At 37.8% G+C, this 18,975-nt stretch overlaps 1 protein-coding gene and 1 long non-coding RNA gene across 4 annotated transcripts in view; one reads left to right on the top strand and one right to left on the bottom strand.

The window, feature by feature from the left end:
- Positions 1–169: 169 nt before the first annotated feature.
- Positions 170–4,783, top strand: LOC138067439 (uncharacterized). Its single transcript, XR_011141374.1, has 3 exons — positions 170–378; positions 1,506–1,603; positions 4,099–4,783. It is a non-coding gene; the product is annotated as an uncharacterized lncRNA (long non-coding RNA).
- Positions 4,784–8,792: 4,009 nt separating this feature from the next.
- The window catches only part of ZNF143 (zinc finger protein 143), a 39,458-nt gene continuing 29,275 nt past the window's right edge, over positions 8,793–18,975 (bottom strand). For all 3 annotated transcript variants that reach the window (XM_068945044.1, XM_068945047.1, XM_068945046.1), the window contains 6 exons: positions 16,453–16,632; positions 15,016–15,243; positions 13,592–13,740; positions 11,692–11,853; positions 10,761–10,907; positions 8,793–9,541 (listed from right to left, as the gene is read on the bottom strand). In XM_068945044.1, coding sequence (XP_068801145.1) covers positions 9,458–9,541; positions 10,761–10,907; positions 11,692–11,853; positions 13,592–13,740; positions 15,016–15,243; positions 16,453–16,632 — 950 coding nt within the window. In that variant the 3' untranslated portion in view covers positions 8,793–9,457. The remainder of the gene's footprint in view (positions 9,542–10,760; positions 10,908–11,691; positions 11,854–13,591; positions 13,741–15,015; positions 15,244–16,452; positions 16,633–18,975) is intronic.

Raw genomic sequence — 18,975 nt, 5'->3', positions numbered from 1 at the left:
ACTGCTCTGCTACCCGGCAGATAAAAAATGAGCCTGCAAATGCAACATCTCTACCAAGAAAAAGACTGGGCTGACTCCGACTCTAAAAGTTTATAACACAATGAGTTAAAACACGTAACACACAGCCAATAAAAAAATAAGAATAAACTTTGTACTTAACCATGTTTCTGTTGTTTCCTGTTTTCCTGTTGATGGGCTGCTGGTCCCTGATTCCTAGGAGCAGCAATCTCCGATTTCGGGCACTTTTTACCTCACACTTCCGCTTTTTCAAGTCAGGAATATTCAACGTTTCCCAATTCTCAACGACTGTAGGCAACAGCAGGTCTGAAAAGCTCTTTCCTGCGGCTGGCTGAAACAAGACACCTGTATCTGTAACAGGTAATGATTTTCAGACAGATTTTGCATTGAGGCCGAAACCAAAAACACCGGGCTACGGTTACCTCCTCTTTTCCATGCTGGTGCTGGTCACGCAAGCGCCGCTCTCCGAGTCCATATTTTCAAGATGTGCGAGAAGCCACAGGGACCCGGGTAACTCGGGCTAGGACCGGCGCAGTTCGCGTTACCTCTGTGATGAGTCCGTTTAAAACCTTCTTCAGTGAAACACCTGCTGCGGCGCGGAGAGCTGCCGAGCGCCTCGGTGCCGGCCTGGCACAACTGCCACCAACTGCTGCCGGGCTGGGCCTGGCCTGGCCTGGCCTCCCGCCTCCGGCCCCTCGGCGGCATAAAACGCCCGCGCTTGTACTCGGCACCTGTACGTGCCACCGGTATTGTACGAGCGTGACAGCGTTTTGAAGTAATCTGGCTGAACGGATCAGCTGTCTACTCAGCGCTCGCGCACGCTCCCAGCTGATGGGCAGGGAAAACGGTTTTGCTTGAAGCTTAGTCATCGCTAGAGACGTGGGTTAATGCATCTTTCTTCTTGTACGGTATACGTAGAAGTATTTCCACTTAAATATCGTATACCTGTGTATTTCTTATGCTCTTGCTGGCCTGAAAGCTTAAGAGAGTTTTTGTTTTCAGGACAAGCAATGGCGAGCCACAACAACTTAATCTCTGAGATTATGGAAACCTCTTGAAAACTGTAATTTCTGAAAACTGAAAGTAGCCAAGCAGCCAATGCAAGCTATGAAAGTGGGGCTGGATAACATTTGGAGAGAGAGGACTACGTCACGCCAAGCGTTATAAAACACTTCGGCTTTCAGTAATTCAGAATCTCATTCAAAATACTAATTTTAAAAAATGAAATGCACTGTATAGCAATTACTAGCTGAAGCACTCCAGTTTCAGGACAGATGGTGTAAGAAAAGGCCATTACAAAACGTAACCTCCATCCGTTTCTCAGTTAATAGCTGACAGAGGGAAATGCAAAGAATTCCTAATAAAGGACTCAAATATCCTAGTCACTAGCTCTGGCTTCCCTGAGTCATGTATGATGTTTTTATTTTCTTAAAAACAAATGAAAATTTAAGCTTTCAATGACAACTTTCTTTTTTTTCCTCCCCTAGAAATGTCAAAGCTGCAGAGTTTCCTTCCCAAGCTCAATGGAAACGGAACTGGTGCTGCATTGCTTTCTGGAGTCTACAGCTAGAGCTATGCAATGAAGGTAAGTGGCAAAGTGAAATTCAGAAGCCCTATCGTATAGACTTTAACTATGGAATTGCTGATCACGGTAACAGTTTAAGTGGGACAAAAACAAATCAAACAATTCAGAGTTTCTGCAGAGAGAGAAATACAGGAGGATGAGAAGTCAGTAAAAAAGATACAAGAGGAGACCCAAAAAAAGGAACGGAGAAAGAAATAAAGAGCAGAAACACAATAGTTTAAAAGGGAAGTTTATTTTGAAACTGAGACCAAATAAGAAAAGGAAGTACTGAATAAATATGTAAATATAACAAAACGCATAGTCACTCTATAAAGACCTTATACGTTAGCTTTACATTATGTGCCATCCTGCATTTGCATCAGTTCTCCTTTTGCTATCGTCTGAAGGGACTATAAACTGTTGTATTGAATAGAAGATGACTTTCCCCAAGAACAAGTACGGCAACTCTGCTATCCTGCCCGCCATGACAAAAAGTATGACTAACATTAGGATTCCTGTACACAGACTAACTAAAAAGCACTGCAGAGCAAATTCCCTTCGACAGACACATTAACAATGGAGATCGAGGAACAGAGGAAGTGGGGAACAGCTGTGCAGGCTTCCGCTGTGTCACACTCACTGAGCCAAAATAATCCCAAATTCTCTGATTAAATTGCACCTTTGATCCTTGCAAACTAAAGTCCTGATCCTGCAAATGTATTTAACAGTATGTACCTTTATATCCAGGCAGTGCCACACTGATATGCTTAGGAATTTGGGTAGTTTAAGGGTTTTCAGAATATATATGTAGAACTAGTTTTTTTTTTTTTTTTTTTAATACTCAATTTTAAACTAGAAAAGTATATGCAGTGTGATGAATTGACGCTTTTGCTATTGAAAATACTCCTCTACAACAGCACACACTCACTGACAAATAGCTACTTTTAACTGGGAGTTTTCAAGCTCAAGGGGAAACAGTTGTTCTCTCTTTTGTGGGTAGCAGGGGAACCCAAATAATGATGAATGGGAAAGAAATGAAACAATGGCCAATTTGTCTAGCTGTCAGAGGAAGCTGCCACAGAACTGGGAACAGTGCCATCTTGTCAGGATTTCCTGCACTTACTTCAGTTCAGCAACAAGAACCCCAAATCTTTTTTTTTCTTTTTAATCAAATTAAGAGTTCTGCCAAAAATCCATTCTACAGCAGCCAACATAGGCTTAACTTGAAACTGGTTGAACTTATGAGAAACATAAACAGAGCTGAAAAGCAAAATCAAAGAGGAGGAAGGTCAAGTTGCATATATAAAAATCAGGAACAACTAGGATAAAAACAAAACTCATATTCCCCATGTCCCATAAAACAAAAAAAAATGTTTTAAAATGTCTGTGTCTATCTTAGAGTTATACAATGCCCTAAAGTCTCTTTTGAGGAATAACAAACCAGCTTACCAACTAGAAGTTTGAAATCTGCTCCCAAAAATATACTTAAAAAGAAGGATGAAGCTTCGGGAAACAGAAGTTAGTTCATGCTCTCAAGCATCAAAGCTTCTAGAGTATCCATGTACCTGCTCAGAAACCTCCGCTATAGTGCTATTTAGGCCTGTAGTGCTATGACCAAGTAAGTCCATAAATGACCGGAGACTGGCACTAAGAATATGGTTGCTGGCCAGCACAAGCCTTCAGAAAAAAAGCAATGAAGCATTACATTCTATTTTGAATGTATGAGCCTTCTTGACACTGCCCATGCCTTCATGGATGATATAGTGGTGGAGTCAGCTGAAAAATGACTTTCTCTTTTTAGAGATCAAATTCCCAAGTCCACTTAACTTCCTTTGGCCAGAGTCAAAACCGTAAAGGTTTTACCTTGATTCATTTGGTTATGAACGTAAAGGAGCTCCTTTGCAACATTAGTCCTGGTTCCTCTTCCTGTTCACTCCTGAGTTTCTGTCAACAGCTGCCTGAGGATAGTCTCGCTATCTGTTGTATTGTGAATACTGATAGAAACCTAAAGGTCATTTAGTTCCAGGAAGGAAGCTGGTGGCAACGCAGGTGGTCTGGAAGCCAAACTATTCAATATTCGAGCAGAACGTTCCCCTATAGTCACCTGTAGATCGGGAGCATGTTCCACTACAGGTACTGCTGAAGTAAAAATTATCTGGCTAATGATGTTTCCGTGAGCATTTTCATAACATTAATGTACAGTTGCACAGTCACTGAAAAGACAATCTTTCTTTTCCTGACACGGCCCAGACAAATACGAATCCCTCCCTACAGTGTATTACAGTTATCTTCTGTATTTTGCACTGAACATAGACTATTTGGAATAGAGGTTGCTAATTCAAAAAGTTCCCAGTGTTTAGAAATTAAAAGTCTCCATGCCACTTTTCTATAAGCTAATGAATACACGCAAAGCTTGTAACTTGTACAATTCTTCCAATATTTCTCTGTGACTACGATAGTGCATACGCTAACAATTTTTAATGACTCAATTTCTGCCTTTATTTCTACCTCCTAAGACTTGAAATCTCTACTTACAAAGAAAACGGCAACAGAATCTGATCCCAAAAGTCGTATTCAGATCAGAAATTTCCGTCAAAACATCCTAAAAGTTGAAGAGAGAGAGTGATTGTCATGACTGAAAACAACAGGTACAATTAGAATGCTGCATTCCTTTGCTGAAGTGGGGTTAAAAATGATAAAAATCAAAACTTTGTAACTGCAATTAAAACCCTCAAAATGTCCACTGCACATAAAACTAACTAGTCCTAATTTACTGGTATCACTAACCTTTTTCTTTTGCTCCCTCAGGGTACATGCAAAGCCATAAAAAAGGTATTCTACATTTTTCAGATTTACTAATATTCATAAATAATTTTATGCACATTATTTAAAATAAGACATTTTGCAAACTTTTTTAGAGAGGCAGGTCAGAGCCTAGTAAGAGTTTCAAATAGCTCAGCCACCTTCTTCCCATTAAAATAATCCTCAGAAACCTATGTACACTAAAAAAAAATCTGTCTCTTAAAGCAAATAGCTGCTAATCCTGTCTGCCCCACAAAGTACTCTTGTATTTGCTGATTTTTCAGAGTCATTACAACTTATATTCAAATCTAAATTAGCTCTGCACCAAAGCAAACAGCCCACTGGAGAGAGAACTTTGGAACGCTGCAGTTTCTCCAGAAGCTTTCTACGGCCACGTCGTAGTTTCCGTTACACCAGGAGACCGGCCGGGTTTCAGGTCCTCCTGTTTTCCTTGCTCAGAATCCTTTCGGCCAAATATTACCGAATGCTCAAAATCAAGCAGCAACATGATGGAGAGCCAAAAGCTCCCCAGAAAAACAAGTAAAATACAGCAGCCAATCAAAGAACCTTATCAGTTTGTTAAGCCTCAACCTAAAGGCTGGTGAGGAATTTAAACAAAGGGTAACATGCTGGGGCTCTGAGAGTAACATGCAAGATATTTCTTTCTTTTAGAAAAAATTCCACACAATAATTTGCACCCTGAAAGTGTAAATGTTTTGCCATTCCTTTGGGAGCAGCAGCAATGATCCAAATAGAATCTATTATTGCTTCAGAACCTGAGATGAGCGGGATTTACGGCAGACACATTTCCAATAGAGAAAAATACACAATGTAGGACAAAACGCTTGCTTGTTGATACAAGCTTTTATGTTTATTGGGATAACTGAAGTCGTCTTTGATTATAACCCTCAATTGAAAAAGTCTAGTATCACATTCCTGATGGGGTAAGGTGTCAGCCGGTTACTATGGTGATGGTCTAATTGCATTGTCAGATTCTCCTTTGGACAAGTGAACTTTCTGGTCTCTTGTCACATTGGTCCAAACTTCAGAAGGTTTTTATCACTGGAGAAAAAACATTGTTTGAGGATCTGGTGTTGAAATAGACATTGCTTTGCAAAAACAGGAGCACCTCAATATAAGCAGCCAGCTGGAGTTGCATCTGAAAAAATGATGCACACATTAATTTTTATATTTTTAAAGACAAAAATTATACAGGCTGAATAAATATATTTTTCAAGTTTCAAACAAGTCAAAAGTAGTAGCTGAACAGGACACAAGTTACCCTTCACTTCCAGTTTCTTTACTCCTTATTGCTTAAGAAAAACAATTTGCTTCCCACTCCGCTATCAATACAAGTTCAGGTTTGTATTATATTTAATAGCTGAAGCATTTTATAGAACGTTTAGTTCTTCTGTACATTGAATGATAATTCAATGACCAAGTGAGAGTGACAGAACTGGAGCAGATTGTGTTATAGGGCACTTCTGCTTTTTGGTTAAGTAGGACCTACGGTCAACCTAAGGTGCACAGTCTAACTGAGCCCAACGACTGTAAAAGCCAGATGCAGAAGCACTTTTCCTCATACCCTTCTCTCCTTATGGTTTTTTAACGGCGGCTAAATATTGCTTAAATAGCTTCCTGTCCATGGGGAAGACTCCCTCACTCTGCACTCTGGGAAGCACACAGCGTGCAGGATGATTTTTCAGTAATACAGTACAGCATGATCATTACACAAAAAAAGCATCCAGTTAAACAAACTTTTTCCTGCAGTATGATTGAGGGTTAGGAACTAAAGTAAAATTTAGGGAGAAGCACCTTCCAAGCTGAGACATTTTATCTGGACTATTAGCTCTCCCCCTCTGTTGTATGCTAAGCAGAACCTTTTCTCCCACACTGTGCCTGAGTATCTCTAGTATCAGTCAGCTGACTTGTTGCTGAGATTAATTATGCCATCAGGGATTATGCCTTTTTACAACTTTGTTGTCAGGCTTGAGGATTTACTCTTATGAAAACATAGTCTCCCAGCTTCAGTCTATTCATGTGTGCTTTGGCATTAGCTCTTTAAGGTAAAAACTGCCCTATTGTTATGTGCCCTGTGTCTGGCACAATAGGTCATCAGCAAAGAACACCAAAACAATTACCTCTCTCAAGAGAGGCACTAAGCTACTGTAAAAGCAAAGCCTGGAGGTGGTGAAAACCTGCAGGACCACTTAAAAGGGAAAAGCTGATTTCAGAAGGGAAAAGTTGAGTCTAGAGATATTTTCTGTTTATTCCTTTAAGGGAGGAGTTGATGTAGGCCTGGAATTTGAAGATAAAAAAAAAAAAATGCTGAGTGGGGAATACTGTTAAGTGCGGGAGCCAGTTTCTAAGAGGGAGTGATACCATAAGCTGTTTTACTTCATAGGATCCCTCTTTTACAAATGAATTGCTTCCCCTAGTGTGCCAAAGCATTCACTTTGAGACAGAACTTACAATAAAGAGGAGTAGAATCTACGGAGAAAGGCAAAAGTCAAATGCCCAATCCTTTTTGGCATGTTCTTTGTTTCCTCCTCCTGAAATCCTTTTCACCAGTCTTCCTATCTAACGTAATTTCATTTTGTATAACCTCCACTACAGACATTCCTGATACCAACAGCCAGTGTCTTCTTACCAAAAAAGTTCCTTTCATTCCTGTCAGAATGGAAGCAAGGAGAAAAAAAAAAAAAAATCACACAATTCTCTCCACTACAAAAATAATATTGTCTATTACACATACAGACCTCACAACTAAAATACATGCTTCTCTTTAAACACAGAGCAGTCTAGATTGGTCTTTTTTATTCCGCATTTAAGATCATTTTCCTTTATAGGAGTAGCTAACTCAATATGCAAGCACAGCCTGTGATTTGGGAGTTTTAAAAAGGTACGAGTCAGAGAAATCACTTAAAAGATGTTACAACTTTTCCTAACAGAGCGAGATTTGAATGCCTTGTAGCAAACTAACTGAAATATAAATGGGGAAGGAATATTCACACTGTACAGTGATCAGAAAAACTCTTGGGAAACAAGAAGAAATAAGAACTGAAGTTATTTCTTTGCTAAGTCATCTCTAGTTAGCATTTCCAAAAACCATTAGCAATGAAATTTTAAGAAAAACCTGTTTGAGAGTTCATGTCAAATGTTACATCTTTAATTTATAAAATGCTGGAAGAGCTAAGAAACTGATCTAGCTGACAGGTAATTAATTCTTTCATAGTATATTTATCTCCATGGGATATCAGGTATTACCTAAGACACTTCAGGAAAACTAGCACTGAAGTGAGTAAGCAGCCTCAGTGCTATACTTACGCTGCAGATATTTCCAAGTTTTACTCTATAGCAGATCCAGAGAACAGTCTGCTGTTTTGTCCACATCTATCCCACTGTACTGTATACTTTCACTGCATTTTTCAGTTGGCTATCTGTATGAGAAACGTAAAAGGCTAAAACCAGTAAGTCGCACCTAATCAGCTACACACTATTCAAGGTTGGCATTTTTGAAGGTCATACACCTCTAAGTACATAGTTAGGGACTTTGATTTTTATGGTAAAATGTGTACCTTCCAATACTTATAAAATGCTTACTTGATAAGCACTTCATCCGGAAGATGGTTAATTCTTCTCTTGAGATGGTAAAAGATGAGACACCAGTTTCAGAAGCTGCCAGACTTGTGCTCTTGACATTCATCTAAAACAAACACTGAATCTTACATGAAACCAAAAATTTTGACTTGCTTGACAAGCCTACTAACAAGACAAGAGTAAAGACATTTTTTGGTATAAAAAAGTTGAACAGGTACCTTTTACTGTATGTTAAGACATATCTACAGTGGGTTTTTTTTCCCTTTATAGAAGGATAGGTGAAGAAGAGCATTGTACTTACGTCATCTTTTTTCTAGTAACTTAGGTCCTGATTTTCAAAAGCACTGATTATCAGCATATCCTAGGTAGTGAATGGTAGCTGCAGGAACTCGTAACTGTTGGAAATTAGACTATTAGTGCTTGTACTTATCCTGCAAATGCACCATTTAAAAATACTCCTTTTAATAACGGGTAGTTTACTTCTTTGGGCAAATCAGTTGGCTAATTACTATGTTAATCATTCCTGCGGGGTTTTAGAATGCTTAAAATTAATAACCATTAATACTAAGTAGCTAATACACTATAGTGGATTATGATCAAAATTCATATACCAAAAATTAAGCTTATGATAAATAAGCTTTGGAAAAATTTATACAAGGCTGTAAATAAAAACTTCATTCTCATTAAAAAGTAAAACAGTACGTCACATGACAATATCATCCTATCTAGACAATATAATCTTGTTCTATTTATTGCATCATAATTTGAGGGTAACATTTGAAGTAAAACATGTAAAGAAACAAAATCATTAGATTTACTGCCTTTAATATTGAACAACCAAAGTTTCTCTTTTGTACATAATCCAATTTAAAGATAATATAATTAGCACTCCCAGCATTAACAGTTTGTATTTACAATGAATGAGATGGGGTGGATAATCTAAAGAGTAGTCAAATCTGTATGAAACAAATCAAAATACGAAGATTTACAGTAGGCTCAAAATCCAAGACTTTTCCATTTATGGAAAGCAATTTAAAAGGCTTTGTCTTCTTTATTACTTGTAAGGGTTTCTGAAATGATGATTTTGTTACAGTATTTTAAACATCTGAAATCTTCAGTAATGCCTTCATTATTTGTACATGACATTAAAAATTCATTCCAATACTTCTGTTTCACTTTTCACTTGCTTGTAGACCAGTCTGATATCTGATGAAAGGATAACAAGGAAATTTACTATGTAATCCTAATTCCATATTCCTGAATATACAACGGTTGGAAGTAGATGATGTCAGTCCATTCCAAGGGTTATGTACACAAAAGTTACAAAATGTTCTTCGCTCTTGCATAAAACGTGTACATGGTATCAATGAGCAGGGAACTTCAAAGTTTTTATGGATTGCTGCTGGCATGGACCTTTTGTTGACTGAAAATAAAATACCTTTCAATCTATTGTTCTGGTAGCAGTGTTACAAGTTAATCATCAATCCCTGGTGTTTCACCCTGCTGTATTCGGGAGGCTATTCTAATGGCTTCTTCCAAAGACTGCTGTTCTCCAAGCTGAAACAAACAAATCCAAAAGGTTGCATAAGTTAAAGGATATAAATTTATAAAGAAAAACTGAAGATGAAACCAAAGACCTAGACACTAATCAGTATTTTCACACAAATAAGCGAGATCAGTATTGTCACACCTCTTCTGACTAATATATACTAGCAGCTATCTAATCAATATGAAAATAAAGATATCCTCTGACAGCAGAGTTTCAAGGTATCTACTGAATACATTTTCTTCAAAGATGAATTTTATTTAATTTTAAAATGCTAGATCTTCCAGATTTAAAATGTGCAAAAGCTTCCATTTACCTACCAATATCATATGTAATAAAAGTAATATATACACATAGTTAAATTAAGTATTTCTCGAGTAAGGTAGCATACTGGCGATCATTTATGTTAGATGTTTCTCTCAAGCTTCCAGTCAAACCTGATTTTCTTCCCTCATTTAAAAAAAATATATATATTTGTCTTAGTTTTGTTTTCAGTTCCTTCTTAGCTAGAAGTCTAATTTGTGCTTGGTTTCCATCTTTTTCCAAAAAAGCCCAATTTAAATTAAACTTCTCTTTCATACCTAGAAATTACTCTGTCATTACAGCGTTTAGACAATGCGAGGAACTGTTTGTAGAAACTGCTGCTTGCACTGTACTGGTTATACAGACAAATCAAAGGTGACTTTCCAGAGATTTCCAATTTTTAATCTTTCTACATAACTGTTTACACTTTAATTTTTCACTATTAGCATTTCAGGCTTCAAATAGCATAGATTCAGTTTGCCAGATTAGTTATTTTATCTGTATAGGTAAATTCATAGCAATTTACCTTTGAGAATGTGGCATTCCTGATCAACTTAATATGTATGTAATGTTGAAGGATGAATGAAAGTGCTTTTCCACTGGAGACCTGCACTATCTCACTGAATACGTGTCTGTCATTCTCCCATGAAAGATTCACTTGGTTCGTATTTGGCCCTTTGCCCCTTTTGTTTTTTTTTTCCTGCTTTTTTGGTTTGTTTGCTTCTTTTGAAGGTCTACTAGTTGATTTGGAAAATAAATTGCTTATTATTCCTCTTCATAACCCTATATACTATTTAAGATATAAGATGATACGGTTATGCGACTATTTTTTCAGGGGAGCCGGATTTATTAGACTCATTTTGTTACAGGACTAGGAGCTTCTATCTCTAGAAATAAGAAACAGTCCAAAAAACATCATCATCTTACCTGTACTGCAATTTGCGTTCCATTGGATGTAGCCAACAAAGTAACAGGTCTAGTTTCTGTAGTCACTAAATGGTGCCCATGTTGCTGATGTCCCATTTCTGATGAGGCACTATGAAATGCTGCTAAGTCTTGAGCCACAATAGCAACCTTCAAGACCAAAGGAAGAGAATTAACTGGGTTATAGATCTGTTACCATTACTGAGCTCATACAACAGTTAACTTCAAAGTTCAAGTTAACGTCAAAGCTACCATTATTTATGAGAATAACTTTACTCTGCAAAATAGATCAATTTTTAAGAAAGGTTACCATCACTTTGTTTCTTAAAGTTATCTATTAGGTCTCAAACTTCAAATTTCCTCAGAAGTACACAGGAATTCAACAGCTGTGTCTGTAAGCCTGTGATTATGTATATATACAGAGCATGCTGATTAATAAATATCATCATTTTCACATCGACCATTTTTACAACAGTTCTACTAAAAATTAGCTACTGTAACTTGTATATTAAAAGCAAAAATGCAAAAATTATACTTACACAAATGTTCTCTCTCTGCCAAACAAGCTACAGTCCCATAATGTTAAGTGATAAAGTATTCATATTAGCCCTGCCACACATTTGTTGCGTGACTTAGGTAAAATGCTTAGCATCTCCATGTCTTATTTTACCTATACCTAAATGGATTACTTGATTGGTACCTAATAACAACCTTGTTGTTGTTCTTAATGTTTCTAAAACATTCTGAAACGCTTTGATGTAAAGCGCTGGAGAAGAACATGTCATATTATTATGAGGGGAATGCTATGGCCAGGTATGGAAAACTGCTCTAATTAAATATACCTATGTCAATGCTAATCCTGTAATTGATTAGGCGTCTATTTTATATCCTCTTACAATGGAACGTTAGGTATATGCACAGGATGCTATTTTACCTGCTGTCCTTCAGTGCCTTCTGCAGTAACCATTGCTACCGAATGTGTTCCTGCAGAAGAGATGACGGCATCATGGGCAGGCACTGTGATAGTGGTGCCATCTTGTGTTACCATAGTGATAGTATTTCCAATGGCCTGCATATCAGCCTGAGATATGTTGACCTGAAATGCAAAATCATTTCTGAATTAAAAAAGGTTTACTTGCTCCTTGAGTGATACCCAAGTTTTAGCTTTCAGCCACATAACATATGTTTACAGGTAAAAACCCACGATCTGTAAATGTTTCTAAATAACATCTGAGAAAAGATGACACATATTTAAAGTGTAACAGCATTTATCAAATAAAGTCCTGCTAGTTGGTAGCGCACTTTCTTCATGTGAAACAAAATGTGTAACAATCCAGCGTGAAAAGGCACCCTGTTCATCATAGCACTGAAAAAATGCTGTAAGGAGTGTCCTCAAGTAACACGTTGGCCATAGGATCTAATAGCTATTATTCCACCTCCTGATAGGCATGCTTTTATGCATTTCCTGCAAATCACGGTCATTCTTTGGCCCAGTCTTTCTTGGACAAAGCGCCCGCACCACACTTATCTTACTGAAGGGGATCTAATATTCCATGATTAGTCAGACACATAAACTGTTCACAGAAATAACAATATAGCTCAGTAATAGCAAAACTAAGCATATTTGTAAACAGAGTCTGTAAACAGACTCTGTAAACAGAGTCTACAATTCCAGGTTCACCAGATCATATCCCAAATAACTGCATGAGAGTTTATCTATGGGTATGTCTTACATAGTGGATAGTGCAACTCATGGTAGTACCACCTGACTTTTATCTTAATGGAAATATTAAAAAGGCCTCTATTGGTTTAGAAGTTAAAACATGAATAAAAATCTCATCAAAAATAATTATATTCATTTTTTATGTCTCCAGTATAAGATGCATTAGGGCATCAGAGATGATATGTGATTTGATAGGATGTGTGATTTATAAGGCAATAAAAATCACAGAACTAAAGTCAAGCTGAAGGGTAATTTAAATAAATACAAGAACTCCACGTGAAGGCTTCTGCAGGCCTTCATTTTAGTGTGGAAAAATGCTGGTTACTTAGCGTTGCTGCAGTGTTTAAAGCCTGTACTATAACAGCCCCCCCCTTTAACATTTCATCTCTGATTATGATTTAGAAGACATTTTTCATATGCTATTTGCATTTCTCCTACTTCCTCAATTAAAATATAATTTTTCCCAATATGGCTTCAATACATTGCCAGAGCTAAACAAGACAGTAAACAATTATGTCTTTGTGTTGAAATCCCCCTCAATGAAATTGCATATTAACTCCTTAAATAAAACAAATTATCCGTAGGAATTATCAAAGCCTTCCTTATCCTGGTCCTCTCTTGTTTATGTTAAAAATGGCAAAGGACTGCACACTAACAAACACCCTTTAAGACAGGCAGGTGGGATAAAAGATTTTATTGACCAAAAATGTGTGCAGATAGATGACAGAGAAGATGACGATCAGATATTAATTGCATATTTAGGGAATTCTGGGAAATCTCAGAAACTAGACTGTATACACAGCAGTTGTTTTAATAGCCCACAGCGTGAGCAAAATGGACTTGCAAGAGTTTTAAAGACTGACAAAGATAAACACGGAGAGCGAAAAAAACCTAGCTTTGTATTAACGGCGTCAGACGTCACAATATATAGTACTCCAGAGGAAGCCCAATCCTAACAAATCCTGACCCAGCTCCAAAACCGTAAGAAATCCAAGTACACATTTATCAAGGCTCCTAGCTGATGCTAGAAAGCACATGGAGTATCTACAGACAAGTAGCAGCCTCAGTTCTCAACATATCGGTGTCAGTTCTTGACACAGCCGTTACTTACATGCTGGGTTCCATCCTGGGAAATGAGCGCTACTTGTTGACCTAACCCTGACTGAGTAACTGTAGCAACTTGTGCAGAAATGACATCTTCTCCCTCCACACCTGTCACATAGGTTATCTGAGAGCCTTTGAGAACATCTTCACCTTGACCTATTTGATACAAAGAAGGCGAGAGGGTAGTTTACATACTCTTAAATACTGGCAGGAAAGCTAAATGACAAGGATTAAGTGGCAGACTGGTTTGAAGTTTATAAACACTACTCTGGGAAAAAGAGAAAAATAAAAGAAGGAAAGATACCAAAATCAAGTCAGAAAGTCCCAAATGACTGTTTTTGGAACCTGGGGCATAGTACTTTAGCAATGAGTTGCAATACGTGTAAGTACTGTACATTAAGAAAATAAGTATTTAGTTTATAGCCAAACATCAAAATGGTAACAAACATTTTTGATTAATTCATTAAATGTTAACTTCTCCATACTAGAGGCTTCTTGCAAGCACAACTGGCAGCTTATTAAAAGAGTTACTCATTAACCAACATACAGAGGAATACATAGATGCCTTTGTGCAAAGATTTAAATAAGTTTACTATCTTAATAAATGTTTAACCTCAGCAAATGCAAATCCTATCACTCCCTTAAAAGATGGCATCAGAATATAGCAAATTTTTTGCTTAAAAGGCACGCGGTGCAGTTTCCCAAATACATGTAGTAAAACTACTTTTCGGACCAAAGCAGTTTACATATGTTTTTCCTATCCTCAACCACATCTGAAATCAGATTTTGGCAAGTTACATTCGTTTTCTCACAACATATTTTTCAATCTGATCTTTTATGATCACAGAATTCAATACTCATGATACCATGAAAAATATTTTCTAGAGAGTACTGCAGCACATGAGCGTATTTTCATTATTGCTTCTACAATAGCCTACAGAAGCTGCTATTAACTTTACAGCAAAAACAGCTCAGTATCAGAGTGCTGCACAGACGGATTTTTCCTTCTCTCAAGGCAGTGCCTTTAAACCTGCACAACAGTCACCAACTGTGGCGTTACACATATTCTTAGAAAACCCACTCAGAAAAATACAGTATATTGCAAATATAAACATTTCAGACTCTTGCAGGTTTCTTCCCACAGTCATGTCAAGTCTGTTTATAGCAGGTTTGCTGGGACTGCAATTTAAATTTCTCTTGTATCCTCAGCCTGCTATAAACCAAGTTTATGATCTGCTCAGTTACTCACTCAGTTTCTGTTTACAGGTTACCAACCATACTAAGAAGTCCCATGAATAAGTTAAATAACTTTTTTAAGTACTTCAGATTTTTATCTGTGCTTTTCATTTCCTTAGTTGTGAACAATAGCAAAATATTATCCAACTCATTTTTACTGTTGTAACAGGAGATTCAAGGACCACAAACTCTAACCTGGAGGTGGCTCAAAAAAGGCCTCTTGTTCTTCTTCAATGGGCTCTGTGTCATTGTGTGCTGTCCGCTTGTGCATAGCAAGTGTGGAAATCTGCTTGTATGTTTTTCCGCAGTGATTACAGTTATATGGTTTGGAATGAGTATGTACAACATGGTGTTTGTATAAACTGGAATACTCTGTAAAACGCTTATCGCAACCAGGAACTGTACAGACGTAGGGCTTCTCCCCTATATGAAAAAACAAAAAGCATAAGAGCAACTTTATCCCGGATGCGCACACAAAAATTGCCAACAAATCTGTAGGCATTTAGTGACATACCTTAATTACCAACCATACTCCAATTTCAGTGACAACAGTGAAGCTCACCAAGTTTACCAATGCAGCATCTTTAAAAACAACTGCCAATAAAAGTCGGGCCCTTTTCTTTCCCTATCATTCCACCTAAAAACGTCCTTCAGATGAAGACAGAATGATACAGTCCAAAAGCTGCAATTTACAGAATCTTTAGAAACCGACACTAAAGATGAAAGCAGATGCAAACTGCTTCACTGAATGATATAGCACTCCGACATCCTGGGAAGTCAACCTTAACATCAGTCTGTCACAGTATTGACCATTTTTCTCTTTCTACTCTCAGAAGCCCTATACTTTTCCTTAATTATCAGCTACGTTGTTACACGAGTACAATTTAATTCACTTTTAAGACTTTACGCGCTAAAAAAAAGATCTATAGAAAGTATATGTTTAAACAATTATGGTTTAATATAAAAACTTTTCACTTAAAATCAATGAAACAAATGCAAAAATTACATTATAAACTAAAGACAATGTGAGATTTAAAGTTACCTCCATGAAACACATTGTCAGTGCGTCTATAAAAACGTGTAAGGCTATAAAGATGATGGCTGTCACTAACTTTTACATTTTCAAACCTTCTAATTTGTGCAGATGACTCTCCCTGCCAGTCAGACTGGGTAATTGTTTTCACCTCTAGTCTAGGAATGTGAGGTTTCGACCACCACTCCAGCAGCAAGGAAAATACAACTGGAATGAAAGAGTGATTCACAAAAGGCGAGCCAAAGTCAAGCTCAGGCCTGTACTATACTGTTATTTACTTAAGAAACAACTCACAACAGAGGCAAGTCCCAAAATGATATTAAAATGTCCAAATGTCCAATATCCACCAAAGACAAGGTTTTGCATTGGTTTTAAAGAGCTTTGGACCCAAGCCGAAATTATTCTGCCTTGACAGCAAGGTGGGAAAGCTACCTGCCTAACTACAGTCAGTAGAAGCAAGATGAGGCCCAAATGAAAGCACCAAGCCAGGACATATGAAACTGTCTATATCCCAGTTACAATGCATCAAAAGAGTTTTCACAAAGGAGAACGACACAGCACATTGCAATTCAAACTACTACAAAACATAAGTCATATACCTGTGTGTATTCTCACATGATTCTTATAATTAGTTGCACTGGCAAAAGCTCTCCCACATCCTGGCTCTGTACAGTAATATGGTCTTTCGCCTGTATGTGTCCTGATGTGAACTTTTCTAATATTAGATGTTGTAAATGACCTGCCACATCCTTCAAATGGACACTTAAAGGGTCTTTCACCTGGGGGGAAAAAAAAGAAAAAAAAAAGCACACAGGCAAAAGTTATAAAAGAAGAGAAAAATCATTAATTACACTTAGACTGAATGCAGGAATCTAAAGCTACCTCTCTTTGAGAGTCTCCATCAGAAATACCATGAACATGCCACTAGACAGTGTTCTACTGTTTAGCCACATCTGGCAAAGTTCAGGAAAATAGCACAGATTGTAAGCTAAATTATCAAGCATTTAGATTAGTACTTTATGATGTATAAATTAGACTCAATTGCCTGGAATAGCTTCCACACAGTCTTATCCTCTAATGTGTATTTAACCCTTCCTCCCTCCCAAATTCATATACCTATTATCCAAAAGAAGTATATCATACCATTTGTACATTCATCAATTGTAATTCATAACTTGAAAAGAATCCATTCATGACTTAGCACATAACCAAAACATAGACAGATTAGTAAAACTCAATCCAGAAAGTGAACTCAACTTTTTCAAGAGATACAGCCCCAAACCTCACATTTCAAACCCCCAAACCATATCAATTACAAACATAGTTGTCTTTTTAAAGAAATCCGTTTGTGTAATATAGATTTAAACACAGTAACTTATATCATTGCACTAAAGCAATTCACCATGAATGATAAGGCTGATTTCTGTCTATTGTAACCTTCACCTCTATCAAACCACACAGAATCGCCCATACAGGGCGAGCCAAGGGATCCAAGGCAGCATCTCCACCTGACATGCTACCCCATTGCGATTTCACCCTTCCCAGAGCTAAGTTCGTTCCACTCGCTGTACTGTTTACCAAAATGAAGTATCTGAGAGCAAGAGAGCGCAGATCATCACTACAAATATAACATTAAGTATTTTAAAAAAGAAGCAGAAAAGTCCTGATAGAGCCATTAATACCATGAAACTCCAAAGTAGTTAACTCCTTGGCAGAGGAAACTATAATTCACTCCTTAAGGCACTCCTATTAGGGAAAGGTTTTTCAGCTTCTTCCTGCCAAGGCACTGTGCCTGTGTTTAAGTGTACACGCCTCAGTGTTGTGTTGCCATGGCTCCCCTAATCCCCACTCCAACACAGAACCTCAGATTTCAGCCGAAAAGGAGCCAGGCTGTGCAGTCCACCCTGCGCAACTCCAGCCCTTCCCGAAAGGCTGCAGCAGGGTTGTTCCTAAGGAAGGCCTGCAGGAATGTCACCCAGTGGGTCTGGGAAGCTGGCCTCCTCTTTCTAATGCACTTCTGAGAAGAGTGAGCTGCTTCCAGGTGACTGCAATTTCTAGTAGTAGAAATGCAAAGCAAGTCAAAACACTTTCAAGCTCTACCCCAGCTCAGCTGCGACACACAACAGCTCAGTGCTGATCTCCGAAGATACACTCTGCCACCTGTGCAACTTCCCACACGACTGGCTTTTCTGACACTAGGATGTATCACACGACAGGGCAGAGATATGTCTAGGGACATTATGGAAGAACCTGATACAAGCATTTAATGGCAACAGAAAGTGAGACTGGACTGCCAGTGAAAGAGAGGGAAAAATCACTCTGGGCTCAAATGGGCAGAAAATCAAGAGTGCTACAACTGGTCTACAGGATAAAGGAATGAAAAGGCTCCAAAGCCCAGGCAAAGATCCTCCATCAGCTGCACTGTTGCAACCTGCAAAGCGTACATGTGTACACTGCTCCATCCATCCACAAAAAGGACTTGGTGCAATTTTCCTCTCATTCTTTGGCTTGCTGCAAGTATTCATACATCTGTAACTGTTTGAAGAGATCCCTGAACTCTGATCCATGGACTGCTGGGAGTCCATGTTTTACTGATACTGTTTGAAGGGATGAATGGTAACATAAAGCTGGCTTAAGTCTCATCTCACCTACTAAATTAGAATAAAGTGTATTAAATTTCCATGTAAACTTGTATAATGATAAAGAAGTAAAAAAAACAGTCTCCAGATAATCACTCTGTTGTCTATACTACAGAAATCCCTCAGTTTATAGTCTGTACTTGATCATACTATACAACAACTTCAAACAGTTCAGTTCTAAAATTGAAAAGACACGAACGTTTTATGTCCTCGTCCTGATGTCCAGCTTGACATCAACATAGCACTAACTGCAACAGACTATCTTTAAATATGGAAGTTGTTAAGGAAAGTAGAATTATTTCAGTGTAATCAATAGCTTTCCTAAGTTTTATTGCTTGCATTCTTTTGTTTTTTCCCCAGGCATTGCTCTTCTGAATCTGAGAAAAACCTATTTTATTCATTCTTTTTTTTTAATCTCTAAAATTCAGAGAGATGAGTGGAAAAACCTGCAGGTGTTCTAGGAGGTAAGTTAATATACTTAAT

This window comes from Struthio camelus, chromosome 5, assembly GCF_040807025.1.
Source record: "Struthio camelus isolate bStrCam1 chromosome 5, bStrCam1.hap1, whole genome shotgun sequence".
NCBI lineage: Eukaryota > Metazoa > Chordata > Aves > Struthioniformes > Struthionidae > Struthio > Struthio camelus.
Note: the sequence above shows the minus strand (reverse complement) of the source record. Positions and strands in the feature narration are given on the sequence as shown.